This window comes from Rhincodon typus, chromosome 4, assembly GCF_021869965.1.
Source record: "Rhincodon typus isolate 14 chromosome 4, sRhiTyp1.1, whole genome shotgun sequence".
Lineage (NCBI taxonomy): Eukaryota > Metazoa > Chordata > Chondrichthyes > Orectolobiformes > Rhincodontidae > Rhincodon > Rhincodon typus.
This window is the reverse complement of record NC_063335.1, coordinates 56563154-56584003: the sequence shown is the minus strand read 5'-3', so window position 1 is coordinate 56584003 and position 20850 is coordinate 56563154. Positions and strand designations below refer to the sequence as shown.

The following is a 20850-nucleotide window of genomic DNA, read 5'->3' as shown; positions in this document are numbered from 1 at the left end:
GTTTCGGGCCTAGACCCTTCATCAGAAAAGGGGGAGGGGAAGGGGGTTTTGAAATAAATAGGGAGAGAGTGGGAGGCGGATAGAAGAGGGATAGGGGAGAGGATAGGTGGAGAGGAAACAAACAGGTCGAAGAGGCGGGGATGGAGCCAGGAAAGGTGAGTGTAGGTAGGGGGTTAGGAAGGGGATAGGTCAGTCCAGGGAGGACGGACAGGTCAAGGGGGCGGGATGAGGTTGGTCGGTAGGAGATGGAGGTGCGGCTTGAGGTGGGAGGAGGGGATAGGTGGGAGGAAGAACAGGTTAGGGAGGCAGGGACGAGCTGGACTGGTTTTGGGACATGATGGTTCAGTTTTTTCTTAAGGGAGGAGGTGTTGCGAAGTTGGGTCGAGTATTTGATATTTGTAAAATGATGGGGGGAGAAAACAAAAAAAAAGCGCATAGTCCCTTTAAAAGGGACATGGTTTGTTTAGGCTTGGATTTAAAAAATGTCTGCTGGCAGCAGCAGATGCACCAAGAGTTCTTGAATTTGAAACATTGTATCAAAAGGCTATACTATTAGCAGGCAAAGCAGCATTTTTACCAAGACAACAGATTTTTGAATTTAGCCAATTAATTTAAACCAGGCCCTAGATACCAAAACCCAATTAAATTTAAATCTGAAGGTTCTGTCAACTTAGAACCAATGCTCTTGTAAGAAATTAATAGGTCAGGGGTATAAGAGGGCATTTGAAAATCAGAAGGAGAGCAAACTGCCATTTGTTAAGAGAACAGCTCTTAAAGAAAGAGAAAATTACTGCCTCTCTCAGAAATCTCTAAGATCTCAGAGTATGCACCATCTAGCTAAAGGTACTACGACACTCTTAGCTAATATTCCCGACACAAGAATTTGACGGAGAAATGAATTCCTGAATGGAAAACAGCCAAGAAGGCAAAGAACATTGCGGAAGACTTATCCTGGCTGTAATTCCGAGACACTAAGTTTTAATTTATTTTTCTTATTACTTTGGTTTATAGAAGTAGGACTTCTATTTATTAGAACAGCATACCATTAGAATTTTGTTTTATTCAGGAATAGTTAGTAGTTGGGACGGGAGGTGGAAATTGTCCAGTTTGTTAGTAGTTCTGTTTATTTGTTCACTGTTAGAGTTAGGTAAATAAATTGTTACTTGTTGCTTATAAAGGGAGTATCAGGGATTTAATTTCATTTAACCATCCCCTCTGTAACACTAGTTACCCTCAAGAAGCGGGTGGTGAGCTTCTGCAGTCCATATAGTGTAGAGACACGCACAGTGCTTTTCGGGAGGGCGTTCCTGGAATTTGGCTGTGCCTTAACTGTCACTGGGTCAATATCTTAAGTTCTAACCTTATGATAAGGCAAGGTCATAGTTGAGCTTAGACACTATCCTAGAGGAGCTTCAACAGAGATGTTCTGGAGTGAAAATGACTAATTATCAAGAACTACAACCATTTTTCTTTGTGTCAGGTATAACTAACCAGTGAGTGGGCATTTCATCAATTCCTGCTGATTCAAATCTTAATGGGGCTCATGATTACTCACACTGGCTCACCTCTACAAACCAGCTCTTTTGTTCATTTTGCAGTGCTGGTATAATGAGATCTGCAACCAAGTAACCCTGGCAGAATGCAAATGAAGCAGTTTATTAGTGAGTGCTGATTGATAGCATAGTCAATAACCACTGCCATCAATACTGATGACTGCGAATAGATAAAGGGGCAATAACTGACAGGAGTAGATTTGGCCTACTTTTTCTTTTAATAGAACATACTTGGGAAAGTTGCCACACGGTGATTAGCAACTATGCTGCAGTGGATAGTGGAATAGCTTAGGGAGAGGTATGCATTATTCTGGAACATATGCCTTCAGAGTCCGTCACCTTTACCGATAGCATGAGTGATGCTGGAGATCTCAGGAAGAAACCCAGGTTGATCATCTCCAACATATGCGGCTGAAAGTGGTTGCACATGCTTCAACCACATTGCCAGCACACACAGAGCTGTTGGGCTCTGCTGTCATTCAGGACAGGATAGTTCATGGAGCCTCCTCCCCCATTGTTGTTCAATTGTCCACCAAATCAATGTAGCGGGATCACAGAGCTTTTATCCTATCGTTTGCTTAGTTCGACTTCTTTTTAACTGTTTAGTATGTCAATAGCCCCGTCTTAAAACATCACCAGGTTGGTACCTCATTTTCAGGTATGCCCAGTGCTGTCCTGACATGCTTTCCTGAACTCCTCACCAAATTGGGACAGGTTCTCTTTCTTGACGTTAATTGTAAAGTGACAGAAGAATGTTAAAAACAAGTAACAGGAAGAATAGAGTGTCAACAATCCCATCAGTAACCACATCTTAAAAATCAATACAAAAGAATTACAGCTTACATCCAAGATAACAAGGTGTAGAGCTGGATGAACGCAGCAGGCCATCCAGCTCTACACCTTGTTATCTCAGATTCTCCAGCATCGGCAGTCCCCACTATCTCTGAAACAACTTACATCCATTAATTTTTCAAATCTTTTCATAAAGAAAATTGGAGAGCAGTACAGAGATAAACAGAATCTTAAGAATAACCTCCTTCTGAAGAAATTGCCATAAATGCTAATCAACTGGTTTAACAACCATAGACCCTTGTTAAAAACTGAATACCTCCACCATGTTGGAGCCATTTAAACTGTAAGCACTTATGCAAATGCCATCACCTGTTTGTGCTTAGAATTAAGAGGAGGTTAAAAAGTCTGAAGTGAGACAGGATATAAAATAATTACTCGGCTTTTGTGGTAGTATCCCAGGAGGCCTGGGTTCAAGTCCCACCATCTCTGGATGTGTGTCAAAACATGAATGAAGTGGTTGATTAAAAAGATATATAATTGCTTGGTAGTTAATTAATCATTGCTAAAAAGGAGTTGAGAAGTTGAAACTGTCTGTCTTGCATGAGAGGGAACGGTTAGAAATAGAGTCATACAGCACAGAAATAGACTGTGGCCCACCATGTCTATGTTGACCAACACCACTAAACTGTATTAATCACATTTTCCTGCACTTGCTGCGCCCACCATTGGCACACAGATATAGCAAACACAGTTAACTTTCAATCTTAGTTCTCAAACCAAGCAGGCAGACGTTGATGGCTCAGGGTTGCTAGGGAAAGTAGTAGGGATTAACAGTCCACAACACCCTTTCCCAATGAGAAAGGTACAGTGTGTATAAGTTCTTTTTGTCTACAGAGAACAGGGTACTGCTTGCTAATAAACATAGTTGCTGGAATGCTCAAGCGTGTCACATTGAGCCCAGTGAACGAAGGTCAAGATCCAAGGTCGACAGTTAAGTTCTGGCTACATCTCTACGCTCATGATGGTCCAAACAATCAGCACTCTGGTTTTCTTGCATCCCAGTCCTGATGATTGCAAGACAAAAGCCCTGACCACATGTTGCTATTTAGTGGAAATAAGATTTAAATAAAATGACGATCGCCAATTGTTTGCGGTCTGAGACAGAGAAAGAAGAATTTTCCCTGAAAATTTTATTTAAATGAGCTCAACCAGGAGCCTTGTGACAGACACTGAATGCTTTCTCTTGACAAAACTCGCACTTTATTGAAATATCCAAGTTTCAGAAGCATCTCAAATAAAATTACTCTGATAATGCTTCAGTGATTAGCACTGCTGCCTCACAGCGCCAGGGACTTGAGTTTGGTTCCACCCTCAGGCGACTGTCTGTGTGGAGTTTGCACAATTCTCCTCGTGTGTGCATGGGTTTCCTCCGGGTGCTCTGGTTTCTTCCCACAGTCCAAAGATGTACAGGTTAGGTGGACTGGCCATTCTGAATTGCCCATAGCATTCAGGGATATGCAGGCTAGCTGGATTAACCATGAAAAATGTGGGGTTACAGGGATAGGGTAAGGGGTTGGGTCTGGGTGGGATACTCTTCAGAGATTCAGTGAGGACTCGATGGGCTGAATGGCCTGCTTCTGTACTGTAGGAATTCTATTATTTTATGAATTTAGGACTTCAATCAATCAGTTTTCTAACCTTCACAATAAAAAGCTAGCTAACAGATAGAGATCTGATTTTGTTACAACACCCAGAAAAATATTGAATTTTATTATTAACTTGGGCAAATCTTGTCCAACAGAATGCTGAACCTCTGAAGAGAATAGAAAGGAGTATTATTGATATCAGTCAACAGGAATCTTGAACCAAGAAGCTAGGAAACAGGGGCTGCAGACTGAATCTGAGCTTGCTTAAAGATAGCTGGAACACACCAAACAGATCAGCAAACCACTGTGGGGATTGAGCAGAGTGGAAATGGACAGTGACTGTAAAAGGAGAGTATTATTAAAGCAATTTAAAACAAAACACTAAATGACAAGAGTGTTAGCAAAATAGTCTTATCTGACCAATCCAACTCAATGGATGGTCAACGAATAAATAGATTTCTAAATCTGTAAGGGAATCAAGGGTTATGGGGAAAACAGCAGGAAGGGAGACTTAAGTGCTATTAAATCAGCCATGATCTAATTGAATGTTGGAGCAGATCCAACGGGCTCAACAGCCTACTTCTGCTCCGATAGCTTATGTTCTAGCTATACAGGACAAGTAAAAAGATTGAGAATGAAATCCTTACACGCAATTACAACACTGAAACAGACTATTCAGTTGAATTGGTCCACAATCATGGGCTGGAGTGGGACTGTGGCAGCGGAGTGATGTGGGCTGGTGAAACCCAGAGCAGGACTGTGGCAGCGGCGGCGAAGGAAAAGTTGGACTCTAAATTATGTTTCTTTATTCTTTATTTTATGTTAATGAGAATGGTGCCAATGCATGGTGACAATATAAACTTTTCACTGTATTTTATATTGAATACATGTGACAATAAATGATTCAAATCAACTCAATCCAGTCATGTTTACACTGCACATGGATCTCCATATGTTTCCTCATCCCAAATGATTAGCATCATCTATTCCTCTCTTCTTCATGAACTCATGTAGTTTCCTCTTAAATGCAATTAGGGGCAGCAGTAATAAATTGCTGAAGAGTGATATTCCAACATAATTTCCTCTTCACTGATATAACAGATAACTCAACTCATTTTAAGCGGCAAAATTTACAACGGGCAAAAACCTAAAGTTTAATTAATTCTGACATCTAGTCCAAGCAGATGTCTAAAGGTATCCCCAATTAACACATTTCCTGGCCTACTTATCTGGACAGCAAGGGGTAATCTCAGAAGGTGCAATTGTTATTTGAACATCCCGTTTACAGATCTGGCAAGGTTCCTCAACCCAGGACGATCTGTAATAAATGATGCGGAGAAAACCTCATCATTCTGCTGTCTTGTCCAGATCTATGCAAATAAAAATGGTTTGGTCTCCAAAGGAAAAAAAACAGTTGTGACTAATGTGTTGATGTGACTAACATGAGCAGAAAAACAGGAGCAGATCCCAGCATTAAAAACAGCAGCAGAAGATTATGAAAAAGTCCAAAAGTCAGGCATTCACAGTGAACAATTTCAGCATTTTCAGTGCATACCCGAATTTAAAATTGAAAATAGTAGAACAGTTGGTGTATTATCAAAAAAAAAGGACAATATATATGACAAAATTCTAAGTACAGCAGCCTCAGAAATTCCAGGAAGCGGAAAGCAGGGATAATGTCATTGACTAACGTTTTTTTAAGATATGTTCAGAACTCAGTCTTTGACAAATTGCTGATACTTTCAAAGTAACCTCAAACCAACAACGACAAATATTCACATACATGACTTTTGTTAAACAAAAAATGGTTTTCAGTTCCTGATTACTTCACAGTTTCCTTTCTCGTGATTTTAAAGTGATGGCAGCTGCCTCTTTTTCAAAATAAATGTAACTGTTGAGAACAGGATCTGAAAACAAGGCTGCAATAAAATGTTGAAACACATTTCCTAAGGCCAAAATTGAAAGTCAAAATTGCTGCTTCAAGGCAACTAGGCAAACTAATAATGCTAATAACGCTGCACATGATCAAATAATAGCAATTTGGACTAAGATGTAATCTCCATGGAAGTATGAGAAGAAAAGAGCGATTAATGCTTTACGACTATAAGGGAAGGTATAATGCCTTAGTAGTGTGGTATGCAACTCACAACCTAAATGATGAGTGTGCAAATTTCACAAGTTATAAAACAAAGTTCAGTAGTGAACTAGTTTATAGACTAAGCAGATGCCCATCCCTAAATGCCCTTCAGCTGAGTGGCTTCTAGAGTCATTTCAGAGGGGAGCTAGGAGTCAGCCATATTGATGTGGGTTTGAAGTCACATGCAGACCTGACCAGGTAAGGGTGGAAAATTTCCTTCTCTAAAAGGACACTAGTGAACCAGTTGGGTTTTGATAACAATAGTCAGTGATTGCAATTAGAATTTTTTAATTCCAGATTTTCATTGTGACGGGTCAGATGGTGAAATTTGAATCAATGTGATTTGAACTCACGTCCCCAGAGTATTTGCCTGGGTCTCAGGATCAATAGTCCAGTGACAATGCCACAATGGTATAAATGCCTCAAATGAACCTGCCTCAACCACATTCTCAGGCAGTACGTTCCAGATGTGAACCACTTGCTGCACAAAAAGATTTCTCCTTATGTCGCTTTCACTTCTTTTACTGAGCAGCCCTAATTATATTTTTTTGAAAACTTGAACTGTTTTGCAGACTCGCTTGGTCAGAATGAAGCGAAAGGTCAGACACCAAATGAACAAGCCTGCTTTCAGCAATGTCTGATTCCAGAACACAAACTAGCAAATGGATTTTCAATAACGATTAAGGACAAACAGAAATCTTCTCACCATCTTTCTCAACCAGTGTGAAGGGCTCAGTGTCCCATCCATCCTTGACTTGTGCAGGTTGAACGTCCAGGTGACCATAGATACATACAGTCTTCTTTTTTGGGTCATTGCCTAGTGTAGCCAATAGGATGGGAGGAAGAGGGATCTTTGATCCATCAGGCAGCTAATTTAAAATAAAGAAAAATTACTTTGTATACAATAAGATGACAAATTTATGAAAGATTGTAAAAAACTTTATTGCAGAAAGTGAGCGCAAGAGAGCAAGGGGTGTGTATCATTTTGGACATAGAATTCCAAAAGAACCGACCACATGAATAAAACTGTCGAGCTACCAAAAGGCACGAGTGGGCTATCGGCCCCAAGGAATTCAAAACGCTTTGAGAAGGAAAGAGTAAAAAGGAAAAAAAATTTGGAAGAGGCATGTTTATAAAAATTTGAAGAAAGTTTCAAGCTAAAGTTTGGTTCTCACCGTTTGTTGCCCAATATCAGCCAGCTCCACAGATCCCCCCAGTTTCTCTATCTCTTTGCCCACAAATTCCACCATTCTTCGGGTTTCATCTCTCTTTTCTGGCCATGCTGAGACACTCTGAATGGTCACCCAATCTGCGAGACGCTAGGGAAACAAGACAGTTGATTAAACTGAAGTCTAATAAAAACGAAGTCAGTGATTTTCACATTTAAATTGGAATTACTCGTCAACTGAGATTATGTAGGGGGTTTGTACTGGAAAAAAGCTTCAAATATGATTAAGTAGCTGAAGTAAAGGCTGTATTCTTCACAGCACTGATCCCCAACATCAATACTGCATATTGAATGTAAAGATGACATCTTTTTATTTTTGTGTTATTAATGGTGGACTGACATGGGAAAAGAACTGTTTCAAAGCCAAGGATTGCTCCATGTTTTGGAAAGCAAGTAACCTGACCCTTATTGTAAACACTGGTTCCAACAGTGGTTGGCAGACAAGCTGGAGCCAAAGGGTTGTGGAGATTTGGTTGCCAACAAGTAGCTGATTGGTCTCTGGATTAGTGACAAATTATTGATGACAAAGGCCTTCCACCTGCCAACAATGTGAGTGGTTTGTAGCTAACTGAACAGCTTGGGGATGTGAGCAAGAGACAGAGAAGTGATCAGATCTCCACCAGCTCAGGAACGGGATCTGTTCTCTGCAGCAAAGCCCACTTTAAAGGCCGAAGAAAACCCATTTATTTTTTGTTCATCAGGTGCTACAAACTTTGACTTAAGAAATGCATAGAAGGCCTTTTATGTGTGCGAATCAGTCGTCTGTACCTCCTGCAAATCAGTAAAAGCATCTGGAAAAGGACTGAGAAACAGCATTCCAATTGGCACAAGAACGATCTCAGTTGATCATGTGAAAAGGAAGCAGTGAACTGCCTTCCTAGCTCTTCCCTCATCCCATAACACCCATGTTTTCTTTTCCTGTGTGTGTGCGTGTGTCTAAGGGGGAGTTTATAAAGGGGGTTAGTGTTTAACTAGTAGAGTTATATGCCAACAGTTCATAATAATTTACCTGTACCTAGAATCCATTTACTTGCCATAAATAATGTTTTCTGGTTAAGCCAGAAACCCAGTCCTTGCTTTCTCTCATCCTGGGTCTAAAAGATTCAGGAATTTGCTTATCTTTAAAATCTTTAACTTCTGTGACAACTCCGGGAATAGTGGGGTTGATTTCCAGTGCACTATCCCAATAATAAGAACCAAACACAGTGCATCCACACACAGGAGAGGTTTAGTTCTCTGGTTTCTAGCTTTTTGTTTCTAGGCACAGCCAACATTTTAACAGAATCTCACAGGGTAATTAGTGCGAGGCTGGGAAGGCTAGGGATGACTGGTTGAATGGCTAGCAACAAGACAGCACAAATGTTTTAAGTGTTAATACCTCCAGGAAAGGTAGGAGGGGTGGCAGGTGGTGCAGGAGTCTCCTGTGGCTATCCACAACTCAAACAAGTAAGCGGTTTTGGAAAATGCAGGGGGTGACGGACTCTCAGGGGAATGTTGCACTGACAGCCACGTTTCTGGTACAGAGACTGGCTCTAACGTATCAAAAGGTTTTAAGTGATCGATGGCGAAGATGGACTCTCTCGTCAGACGTTTCTGGGGTCGACAACGAGACGTCAGAATGGTGTGTTGCCTCCCTGGTGCTCGGATAAAGGATATCTCAAACAGGGTTCAGAATAATCTCAAAGGGGAGAGGGAGCAGCAGGTTGTTGTACACATTAGAACTAACAACATAGGAAGAGAAAAGGATGAGGTTCCGAGGAAAGAATATAGGAAATTAGGCAGGAATTTAAAAAGTAGGTCCGAGAGTAGTAATTTCTAGATAACTCCTGGTGCCACAAGCTAGTGAGGGTAGGAGTAGGAGGATAGAGCAGATGAATGCGTGGCTGAGGAGCTGGTGTAGGGGAGAAGGATTCACATTTATGGATCATTGGAATCTCTTCTGGGGTAGACGTGACCTATACAAGAAGGATGGCTTGTACCTGGATTGGATGGACAAGACTGACAGCTTAACGTGCCAGTGTATAGATGCTATACAAAGGATGGTGGGTGGGCGTTTCTTGATTAGAAGTAACATTACAGCTATATTTACAGAGGATATTCCTAGAAGTACATCTAGGGAAGTTACTTAGGTGGAACTGAGAAGCAAATTTGTAAGGAGGTCTCAGTTATCTGCAAGAATAACAGGGCGGTAACGGTAGGGGATTTTAATTTTCCAAACATAGACTGGGACTGCCATTGTGTTAAGGGCTTGGATGGAAAGAAATTTGTTAAGTGCGTACAAGAAAACTTTCTGATTCAGTATGTGGATGTACCTACGAAAAAAGGAGCAAAACTTGAACTATTCTTGGGAAATAAGGCAGGGTAGGACCGAGATGTCAGTGGGGAAGCACTTTGGGGCCAGTGATCATAATTCTATTAGTTTCAAAATAGTGATGGAAAAGGATAGACTGATCTAAAGGTTAAAGTTCTAAATTGGAGGAAGGCCAATTTTGACAGTATTAGGCAAGAACTTTCAAAACTTGATTGGGGCTAGATATTCACAGGGAAAGGGACTGCTGGAAAATGGGAAGCCTTCAAAAATGAAATAAGACAGTGCAGTGACAATATTTTCCTGTTATGGTGAAGGGTAAGGCTGGCCAGTGTAGGGAATGGTGGATGACTAGAGAAATTGAGATTTTGGTCAAAAAGAAGAAAGCATTTGTCAGGTACAGACAGCAGGGATCCAGTGAATCCCTAGAAGAGTATAAAGGCAGTAGGAGTATACTTAAGAGGGAAATCAGGAAGGCAAAAAGGGGACATGATATAGCTTCGGTAAATAGGTTTAAGGAGAATCCAAAAGGGATTCTACAAATACATGAAGGACAAAAAGGAAAGTAGGGAGAGATTAGGCCTCCATAAAGATCAGCAAGTCCACTTTTGTGTGGAACCAAAAGAAATGGGGGAGATATTAAAAGAGTATTTTGCATCAGTGTTTACTGTGGAGAAGGATACAGAACCTAGAGAGCTTGAAGAAATAAATAGCAACATCTTGAAACATGTCCATATAACAGAGGTGGTGCTGCTGGATGTTTTAAAACACAAAGGTGGATAAATCCCTGGAACCTGATCAGGTTAGACTGGAGATTTGTGGGAAGCTAGAAAAGTGATTGCTGGGCCCCTTGCTGGGATATTTGTATCAGCGATAGCCACAGGTGAGGTGCCGGAAGACTGGAAATTGGCTAACGTGGTGTCATTGTTTAAAAAAGGTGGTAAGGAAAATCCAGGGAACTATAGAGCCATGAGTCTGACATCAGTGGTAGGCAGGATTTACATGTATTTGAAAAGGCAAGTACTTATTAGGCATGGGAAATTGAGTCTCACTAACGTTGGAGTTTTTTTGAAGAAGTAACAGAAGATTGATGAAGGCAGAGTGATGCAAGTGATTTATATGGACATCAGTAAGGTGTTCAACAAGATTCCACATGGTAGACTAGTTAGCAAGGCTAGATCACATAGAATACAGGGAGAACTAGCCATGTGGATACAGAACGGGCTTGTAGGTAGAAGACAGAGGGTGGTGGTGGAGGGTTGCTTTTCAGATTGGATGCCTGTGACCAGCAGCGTGCCACAAGGGTCAATGTTGAGTCCACTGTTTTTCATCATTTATATAAATGATTTGGATATGAACACAGGAGGTATGGTTAGTAAGTTTGCAGATAACATCAAATTGGTGGTGTAGTAGTCAACCAAGAAGGATATCTCAGAGAATAGTGGGACTTGTTCAGATAAGCTGAATAGATAAGGAGCGGCAGATGAAGTTTAATTTAGATAAATGTTGAGGAGCTGCATTTTGGAAAGGCAACTCAGGGCAGGATTCATACAGTTAATGGCAAGGTCCTGGGGAGTGCTGCTGAACAAAAGAGACCTTGGAGTGCAGGTTCACAGTTCCTTGAAAGTAGAGTCGCAGATAGGCAGGATAGTGAAGGCGGCGTTTGGTATGCTTGCCTTCAGTGGTCAGTGCATTGAGTGTAGGAGTTGGAAAGTCATGTTGCAGCTGTACAGGACATTGGTTAGTCCACTTTTGGAATACCGCAGGCATTTCTGGTCTCCCTACTATAGGATGGATGTTGTGAAACATGAAACAGTTCAGAAAAGATTTACAAAGATGTTGCCAGGGTTGGAGGGTTTGAGCTATAGGCAGGGGCTGAATATGCTGGGACTATTTTCCCTTCAGTGCAGTAGGCTAAGGGGTGACCTTATAGAGGTTTATACAATCATGAGGGACATGGATAGGGTGAATAGCCAAGGTCTTTTCCACAGGGTAACAGAGTCCAAAACTAAAGGGCATAGGTTTAAGTTGAGAGGGGAAAGATTTAAAAGGGACCTAAGGGGCAACTTTTTCATACATAGAGTGGTGAGTGTATGGAATGAACTGCCTGAGGAAGTGGTGGAGGCTGGTACAATTATAACATTTAAAAAGGCATCTTGATGGGTACACAATTAGGAAGGGTTTAGAGGGATATGGGCCAAATGCTGGCAAATGGGGCTAAATTAATTTAGGATATCTGTTTGGCATGGATGAGTTGAACCAAAGGGTCTGTTTCCATGCTGTACTGCTCTAGGACTCTAAATAGAGAGGAAAAAAGGAAAAACATAGAGAAGACCAACTTGAACAAATTAGCATTAATCAAATCAGCACACAAGGCAATTTCCAAACTACGCACCGAGATTCATTTCTGCAGGGATAGAATTGAGAAGTAGAGAAGTTATGATTAATTTAATGCAAATTTAACAGACTGCATTATGATAACCTTTGGTCTCTGCACTGCAGAAATACAGAAGCATTGGGGAGGGTGCAAAAAAAGATGGAGGGTGGTGAGGATAACTTATTGTGGAAGGTTGAACATTTAAGGACTCTTCTTTTCTAGGTGAGAAGGCTGAAGGCTGATTACAGCCTTTAAGATTAAGGAAGGGTTTCAGAGGGTAGATGGTCAGAAAACAATTCCACTCACTGGGGTCTCCAAAATTAGAGATCAGAAACATAAGCTCGTCACTAATGTAAGAGAGTGTGAATTCAGAAGAACCACTTTTCCTAAACAGTGGCAAGAACAAACAAATAGCAAAGGTCAGTTAAAGTGAAGTCTGATAAAAGCATACTGGACTTACAAATAGAAAGACCTGTTGATAGGGTTCAATGTAGAGAGCTGAAAGCAGGTTTACATGGAACTCAAAACACAAGTATAGACTGTTAGGCCAACTGTTCAATTTGTGTGGTAGACTCAATTCTACTCTATGTACTTCCGGATATAGTGCAGCAGCTCTAAGTCTGAGAGTCGGGAGCCGAGATGAGGTCACAGAGACAGGGTGTAGGGTCGCTAGCTCCCCCATGCCCTGACAGAGTCTAGTCCTTACTTTGTCCCCTTCATCTCTTAGTGTCATCGGGTCAGTGAGCAGAGTGGTGCAAACATGATGAACAACCTCAAGGCACAGGGTAACTAATTTTAATCACTCCACCCACACTCACCACTTCATCATTTTCACACAATCTCTTTGGTGGCCTGTTCCCCAGGAATCTGTGCTTTTTCTTCTCGAAACCGTTTCAAGGTATCATTTGAAGGGGATACACGAGACTGACAAGAGGTAAAGTCAGATCTTGTCACATCCTGCCCCAGACTGCAGACACAATCTCTCCCTACTGTATCCAGTCTTCTAACCTATTAACTGCACACATCATCAGTGCCAATTTTTTTTTCTGTTGAAATGATTGTTGCAAAGGTGTCTGCTCTACAGAGATAACAAGGTGTAGAAAAACAAAGTTGCTGGAAAAGCTCAGGAGGTCTGGCAGCATCTGTGGAGGAGAAAACAGAGTTAACGTTTCGGGTCCGGTGACCCTTCCTCACAACAAGGTGTAGAGCTGGATGAACACAGCAGACCAAGCAGCATCAGAGGAGCAGGAAAGCTGACGTTACGGGCCTGGACCCTTCTTCATGTCTGCTCTACACTCAGGTTTACGGAAATACTGAGTGCATATTATATCTGTTTACATGTCGGAAAAAGGCAGGAAACGTCCTCCGATTTTACGGAGTGCAGCAAAAGACATTAGACACGTTTTCTGACTATTTCATTTCCAGCAGACTCACAAATCAACAGATCTAACACCAAATTTCCTCTCACATTGCTCAGATTATGAATGTTCTATCTTTTAAAAATATACTGTAGAACATTTCTAACAAAGTCTTTAGTAAAAGGAAACATAAAAAAAAGTGGAGAATAAGTGCAGCAACAACAAAATGACTTACTGTTATGTACAGATCTTGGTTGTCATCGATGTACTTGAAAAGTTTGCCAAGGTATGCCATGGCTCCGGCAAGCACACAGTGGTTGAAATTCTGCAAGGAGAATCGGGCTTACGTTACCGAACTTTGCACCTTTTCGTTTTAAAAGGCCACGCAATCTTGAAGCGCCGCCCAGCGACGCGCCGCAACCTCTCAACTTAAGACGGAGCAAGATTCAGATATTATTAAACCCTCTTTTACCCTTTCAGACAAAACCAAAGGAATCCTGGTCGAAAGGCGACAGCAATGCAAAATTTTCCCCGTTAAAAAAAAATTGATTAGCGCTCCATCCAGTTCTATTCTAGCATATCAAACTCTACCACTTTTTGAAATGTTTTTGTTTGCTCTGGTCTGTTAAGGGTGCTGTATGATATCACTATATCATAACAGGTCACCAACGACGAAAGGGAGAATTCACCCACCGCAAGGAGCAAGTGAGGAAACAGAAAATAGGTCGTCGTTCGAACTGAAAATAGTTACAAAAAATGAGAGGTGGGAGAAAAGTGAAAATCGGACTGGAAAGCTCATGAACCCACATTACTTTCACATCATTTTTATTTCAAAAATGTACTTTATGCATAAAAAGTATCTTTATATTTGTACATGGTCACAAACGCAGTTTGGTTCTGTATGGTAGCGTATCAAGGAGTTTGATTCTATTCAAACAAAACAAAGACATCTCTTACAGAATATATTTACATGCATTTAAGGCACTCGGAGGGTCCGATAACTGAACGGACCCACATTTACTTAAGCAGGGAGAACTCAGACAGAGGTCTTTCCCCACTGCGCCTTAACAGCAGCTGACCCAAGCTTTAGTGAGTCCCTCAGCTCATTGTCCTGGACCTTGGAATGTGGAGTCTGCAACATTCGGTCGAGGTTCTGGAAGACCAAGAAATTTTGACCAGACCAAAGAGTGTCTTTCATTGAGCTGAATGTTTGTCTTGGGGAATAAACCATACAGCATAGAGTCCTGTGTCACGGAGCTGCTCAGGACGAACCTTGACAAAATCCACAGCACCTCTCTCCAGACTCCCTTTGCAAAGGCACATTCCAGGAGGCAGTAGGTGACAGTCCCAACCCTCCTGCAGCTGCTTCATGGGCAGCATGCGGTGGCATGGATCGACCGAGTGTAAAACAAGGATCTCACAGGTAGTGATAACAAGGTGTGGAGCTGGACAAACACAGAAGGCCAGGCAGCATCAAAGAAGCAGGAAAGCCGACGTTTCGGGTCAGGAAACCCGAAATCGGTTTCCAGCATCGGCAGTTCCTGCTATCTCACAGGTAGTGCCCTTTCTCACCACCAGCCAAGTGATGCCTTGGTGTTTGTTGGAAAATTCTGGTGGTGAGGCATTCTACCAAATGACTTTGACAGCCTGCTCAGGGAATCACATGACAGGATCCACTCTCTCCTTTTCCGGAAGGTCTCAAGGGTATTAGGTGCTGACCACTTCCTGGTGGACTTGTGGTCAAAGGTGTTTTTCTTGGCAAATTTCTCCATGAAAGACAGGTGATACAGACCAGTCCAACTATTTGGAGCATTCTGCAGCAATGAGACCAGTCCCATCCTTTGTAACACTGGGCACAGATGGAATCTCAGAACTTAGTCACACTTGGTGTTTACGTACTGAGGGTCTATACACAGCTTGATGCAGCCTCATACAAAACAATACTTTCACATGTCTCACATAGGACAGATCCCTTCTTTGTTTTCAACCTGCAGGCCTAAAGCCATGATCTTACTGAACGGAGGAGCAGACTCAACCTTTGCTTCTACTTACTGCTCCTACGTCTTGTGGTCTAAGTCATTTCTGAAAAACAAACAAACAAACGACTGTAGATGCTGGAAAGGTAGTTTCTGATTTGTATACAATTGCGGATTAGGCACTGTGCTAGTTCTGAGAAGTATTTCTCTCTCAGTTAATGCTCAAATGTATTTGCACATCAGCACATGTAAAATCTGCCATGAACCTGCCTAACTGACTAATGGTTTAGAATATAAATTGGCTATCCTGCCTCAAACCAGCTTCCACTGATGCAATTCATTCGAAGCACACAGTGCTGATCTAGTCATGTACATTTTGGGATTTCAGACAACTTGTCTGACTTTCACACACGACTTGAATGTCCGGCAGTGTCACAAAGCCTCCAGGCCAATCCGACATCTGAAAATCCAAAGGGATTGGGATAGTCAGTTATTTTTACAGTTTAGAAAGAAGCTCTTCAACTTATTGTGTTCATATCAGTCAAACCAGCCATCTATTCTCATTCTATTTTCCAGAACTTAGCCTGTAGCCTTGTATGCTGTGACATTTCAAGTGTTCATCTAAATATTTAAACATTGCAAGGCTTCCCAACTCTACCACCCTTTCAGGCAGTGAGTTACAGATGCCTACCTCCCTCTGGGTGTCAAAAAATTCTTCCTTAAATCCCATCTAAATCTTTACCGTTAATCCATGCCCCCTGGTTATTGACTCCTTTACGAAGGAGAAAAATTTCTCTCTATCTACCATATTTAAGCCCGTCATAATTTTATACACCTTAGTCAGGTCCCAACTCAGCCTTCCCTGCTCGAAGGAAAACCTGCCTACTTAAAATCTCTTCATTGATGAACTGCTCCAGTCAGGGCAACATCCTGGTAAATCTCTTCTTCACCATCTCTAGTGCAAACATATCTTTCCTATAGTGTGGGGATCAAAACCGCACACAGTAATCCAGCTGTGGACTAACTAACAGATACAGCTCCATCATGACCTCCTTGTATTCAAGGCCTCAACTAATAAAGGCAAGTATCTATCGGTCTTCTTAACGACCTTATCGAACTGACCTGCTGCCTTCAAGGATTTATGACATGCACACTGAGGTCCCTCTGATCCTCTGTACCTCCTAAGGTCCATCCAAGATGTACTCCATATGGTCCAAATGTGAACCATGATATCTGACTGTTTGCCCTCCTGCTTCAGAATGCCCTACCGCTACTCAGGAACATCTCTGGCGTAGCCCCAGGGAGGCAACACAGCACGGTAGAGTCACACAGCTGCTGAAAAACCTGTCTGTACTTCTCATTGAGACTGTTACCACTATAGTTCTCTTTCTGCTTCCCTTTGTGCAGCTAGGCTCTGGCTTCATTTCCCACAAGGACTATCACTCTTACCATTGTCCAACACAGAAAATCTATTGAGAGAGATGCACAGTAGGGCTTTCTTGACTGCCTCCCTTCTTCTGACTGGTGATCACTCATTCCCTTATTGACTGGATATGTTTAAGGTGCAAGGTGATCCCATCTCAAAACGTGCTTTCTGTGCAACTGTGCCTGCAGCTAACTTTGAGCTCCAAAACGCAACAATCAGGGTGGTCATTCAGGTCACAATTACCGAAGATGTGATCATCCAGACTGCCATTCTTAACACCATAACTCATCATATCAAAAACATAAACACCATGTCATTCTCAACAAATTCTGTACACTGGACCTGTTACTCACTGTGCCTGGACAGTCTTACTCAAAAGCAAGCTAGAAAAGGGTTACTGCATCCATGAACTGACCTGCTAGGTGATATATGATTGGGTTTGTCTTCATGGTTCCCCGAATCCACCCAGGTACAGGCTACCCAGAACACACAAAAGTGATGGCTCTTTATGCTTTATGTTATCCATAACCAGTTCTGTACAACATGAACTGACCAAGTGGTTGCATGAACTGTTACAATCAGTTTTGAGCAAATTCTCCACACATTGAAGGATTCCTTCACATTTGCAAAGACTAAGCAGGACTTACATGTCAATCGCAACACAGTGTCCATGTGCTTGTTTGACATTGCTAGTCTACTCACCAGGTACCACTCAAAAAAGCCACAAAGACTCAAAAGCCAAAAAAGTCCTGAAGCAAGATATTGTGGTGATCTAGACTTGCCACCGTTGTGTCAATCACTACTTGTTGAACCTGCCATCTCAGTAACTTGCACTGTTGTGCTAGTTTTAAACAACACCAAACATGTCCAAATCGATAGTGTTTCCATGGGATTCCCTTTAGGCCTCTCAAACATTTTTGTTGGGCTCCATGAGAAACTGGTCTTCCATGAATGACACCTATCCCTTGCATATTTCTGATATGTTGATGATACCTTTGCTACATTTGACTCCACAGCTGGGTGCAAGAATTTCTTTATATGTCTTAATGGGCTCCAAGCTGTACTTAAATTTATCTTTGAAATGGACCAGTCAACACAGCACACGTTTCTTGAGGTCCTCGTTAAGAATTTAGCTCAGGGGTTTTCTACTGCTGTTTATCACAAATCTACCTTCACAAATACTGTACACATTGGAGTCCTACAAATCCACAGGCTTTAAGATTGGCTTCATTAACAACCTTTAAATAGGGTCTGAGCTGTTGTTCTGCAATACTGATACTGAAGTAGGACACATCAAAACCATCCTGGAGGATAACGGCTACCCTGATCAGATTATTTCTTGCCGTTCATCGCACAAACTCATGAACGGGTTGAAGGCTGTCACTGCTAGTCCTCAAGAGCACCCAATCTACCGTAGATTACCTGGAATTGTAAGGTACCTGAAAAGTTTGATAAACTGTTGAAGCAGTTCTTTCATGCTGATACTAATGCAGTAACAACATGAACGGTGTTCACCACTAACAGAGTACTGAAATCAAGCCAAAAACAAAGTTCTGCCTATCACACAAGTGTGTAATGTGATAGATGAATTTTAGTACAGATGTGATGCCAGGTATGTAGGCTATACTTGCCAAACATGGGACCATATCAAAAGGCATATCCCTTAAACTGTTCTGAACAAGACGTGACCCAATAAGCATGTACTTGCACATCTCAAAACAGGGTCCAACATTAGGTGCGATTCCATAACAGGATTATTTAACAAAATGTTGTCCAGCATATGCTAAGAATTATGCTGACAACCAATTTATGATAGTCAGTCAGGCTTGCAGACTGTTGTATTTGTGCTTACTGGAAACAATATATATTAACATACAGGACCTTATTATTCATTGACAGAAAAAACATACACACTGAATGCTGGAGAAACTCAGGTCTGGCAGAGTGGAGAATAATGCAGAGTCACTATGCCACACTGACACGCACGCGAATATGCACGTGCACACACATTTCTTTATTTTAACTCAACAAAACAGGCAACAGCCATTTTTTGGTTCTTTTCTCAGGGCAATGCCTTAACCAGAGTAACCTGCCTGTTTCAAGTGGAAACAAACCTTGACAATTAACTCCCTCCTCACCATCAAATGCCCAAGACATACCTTCCAGGTGAAGCAGCAACTTACCTATACTTCATTCAATCTACTGTACTGTATTCGCTGTTCACAGTGTGGTCTCTTCCACACAGCAGAGGTGAAATGCAGACTGGGTGACCGCTTTGAAGAACACTTCATTCTGTCCACAAAAATGACTCTGAGCTTCTAGTTGCCTGCCGCTTCAACACACCAGTGTGCCTAGCCAATATTTCTGATGCAGGCTTGTGGCAGTGTTCCAGCGAGCCTCAGTACATGATTGAAGAACATCTCATTTTCCACTTGGAACCCTGCAGCCTTTAGGACTCAACATCGATTTCGATAACTTTAGAGCCTAATTCTGACCTTCCATGTTTTTCACCCACTGCACACTGGTCCTGTTATGACATGGGCTGCTTTTAGCACAATCACCCATTCTAACAGTTCCTCACTCCTAGGCTTATTATCACATTATTTTAGTTGTTTTCCATCATTCTCTCCTAACCTTAACTCTGATTATCACTTATTTAGTTTGTCTTCCGTCCCGGGCTGCTATTCATAATCTCCTTGTTTACCAAGCCCTCTTCCTCTGAGGGACAGTCACTGGACTCAAAACATTAACGTTACTTTCTTCCGTCAGATGCTGCCAGAACTGCTGAGTTTCACCAGCAATTTCTATTTTTGTTTCAGATCCCTAGCATCCACACTATCGTTTTATTATCTTGACAATTAACTGTCAATTATCACCCAATGGTGCATTTTTATGGAAGCACGCTTGCAAACCATCAGCATACTCTTCTCATATATTATACATTTTATATTCCATTTAAATTGGTATTGCTTGCAAATTGCACTGATGAGTGCAAGAGGAAAAGCTTCAACAATTTTTTTTTTCCCCAATATTCAACATAAAATTGTTTCAAAGAAAAACATTCCTTGATATATTTGCGAGAGATAGATTGGCACAGTTTGATTCATCCAGCTGAAATTGGGCTTATCATAATAAATGTAAATTTAATTAATAATTTTAGAACTGAAAGCTAGTTTCATAGTCATCATTACTGAGACCATCATTGATTGACATAAAAGCTCATGTGATTCACTAATGTCCTTTAGGAAATGAAATCCGTCATCCTTACCTGGTCTGGTCTACATGTGACTCCAGACCCACAGTAATGACTCTTCACGAGCCTCTGAAATGGCTTGGTAAAACACTCAGTTCAAGGGCAATTAGGGACGGGCAGAAATGGTGGTCTTGCCAGCAATGTCCATGTCCCCGTAAAAGAATAAATTTAAGAAATGCAGTTTTAGTTTATTTTTTAAAGAAATTCAACAAAGTTTTCAGTTAATAGACTCAAATATCATATTTACTTTGAAGCAGGTTTTCATGACAGTTTCTCAATGTACTTGTGCCTAAAAACAGGTTAAAATTAAGAGTATCCATGAAGACATGCAAACAAGTACAATTAGAGATAACCCTGAAGAATGAAGGCTGACCTGTGAGTAGATCCATTTTCTAGCACAAAACCTCACAGAAACTTGATCTGCAGTGAACTTAAATATGTGCTTAAGATTCTGCAATATTTTTGCATAGGTTTTATCAGTTTTGGCAAAAAAAAAGTGCAATCAAACGTGAACTCCAGACAATGCTGTCTTTGTACTATGGCCTGCACAAGGTAAAAGATTAGAAAAAGCATTCTACATCTTTCCAGAGTCTGATGAACTACTGTAAGGTTCAGCAGTTCAAACTGTGTTCAGCACTTAAGGAAAATGAGGCCAGCTGGAACTATAAGTGGGGAGTATAGGGTTGACTGCTGTATAATACAAGCGTAAATCTGATGGAAAGGTGCCCGGTTCTTCCAAATAGCTCAATTCTTATAACGGGTTAAAGTACACCTTAAGAACATCAATTAGCATATA

General features: G+C 41.4%; 2 protein-coding genes across 4 annotated transcripts in view; both read right to left on the bottom strand.

The window, feature by feature from the left end:
* The window catches only part of LOC109930435 (BAALC binder of MAP3K1 and KLF4), a 442607-nt gene that overhangs the window by 68754 nt on the left and 353003 nt on the right, over positions 1-20850 (bottom strand). The gene's annotated exons all lie outside the window — the stretch shown is intronic.
* cndp2 (carnosine dipeptidase 2) overlaps positions 1-20850 on the bottom strand; it is a 52012-nt gene that overhangs the window by 24328 nt on the left and 6834 nt on the right. For both annotated transcript variants that reach the window (XM_020529915.2, XM_048595578.1), the window contains exons 2-4: positions 13635-13724; positions 7304-7447; positions 6835-6997 (exon numbers count right to left, since the gene is read on the bottom strand). In XM_020529915.2, the coding sequence (XP_020385504.1) occupies positions 6835-6997; positions 7304-7447; positions 13635-13694 (367 nt within the window). In that variant the 5' untranslated portion in view covers positions 13695-13724. The remainder of the gene's footprint in view (positions 1-6834; positions 6998-7303; positions 7448-13634; positions 13725-20850) is intronic.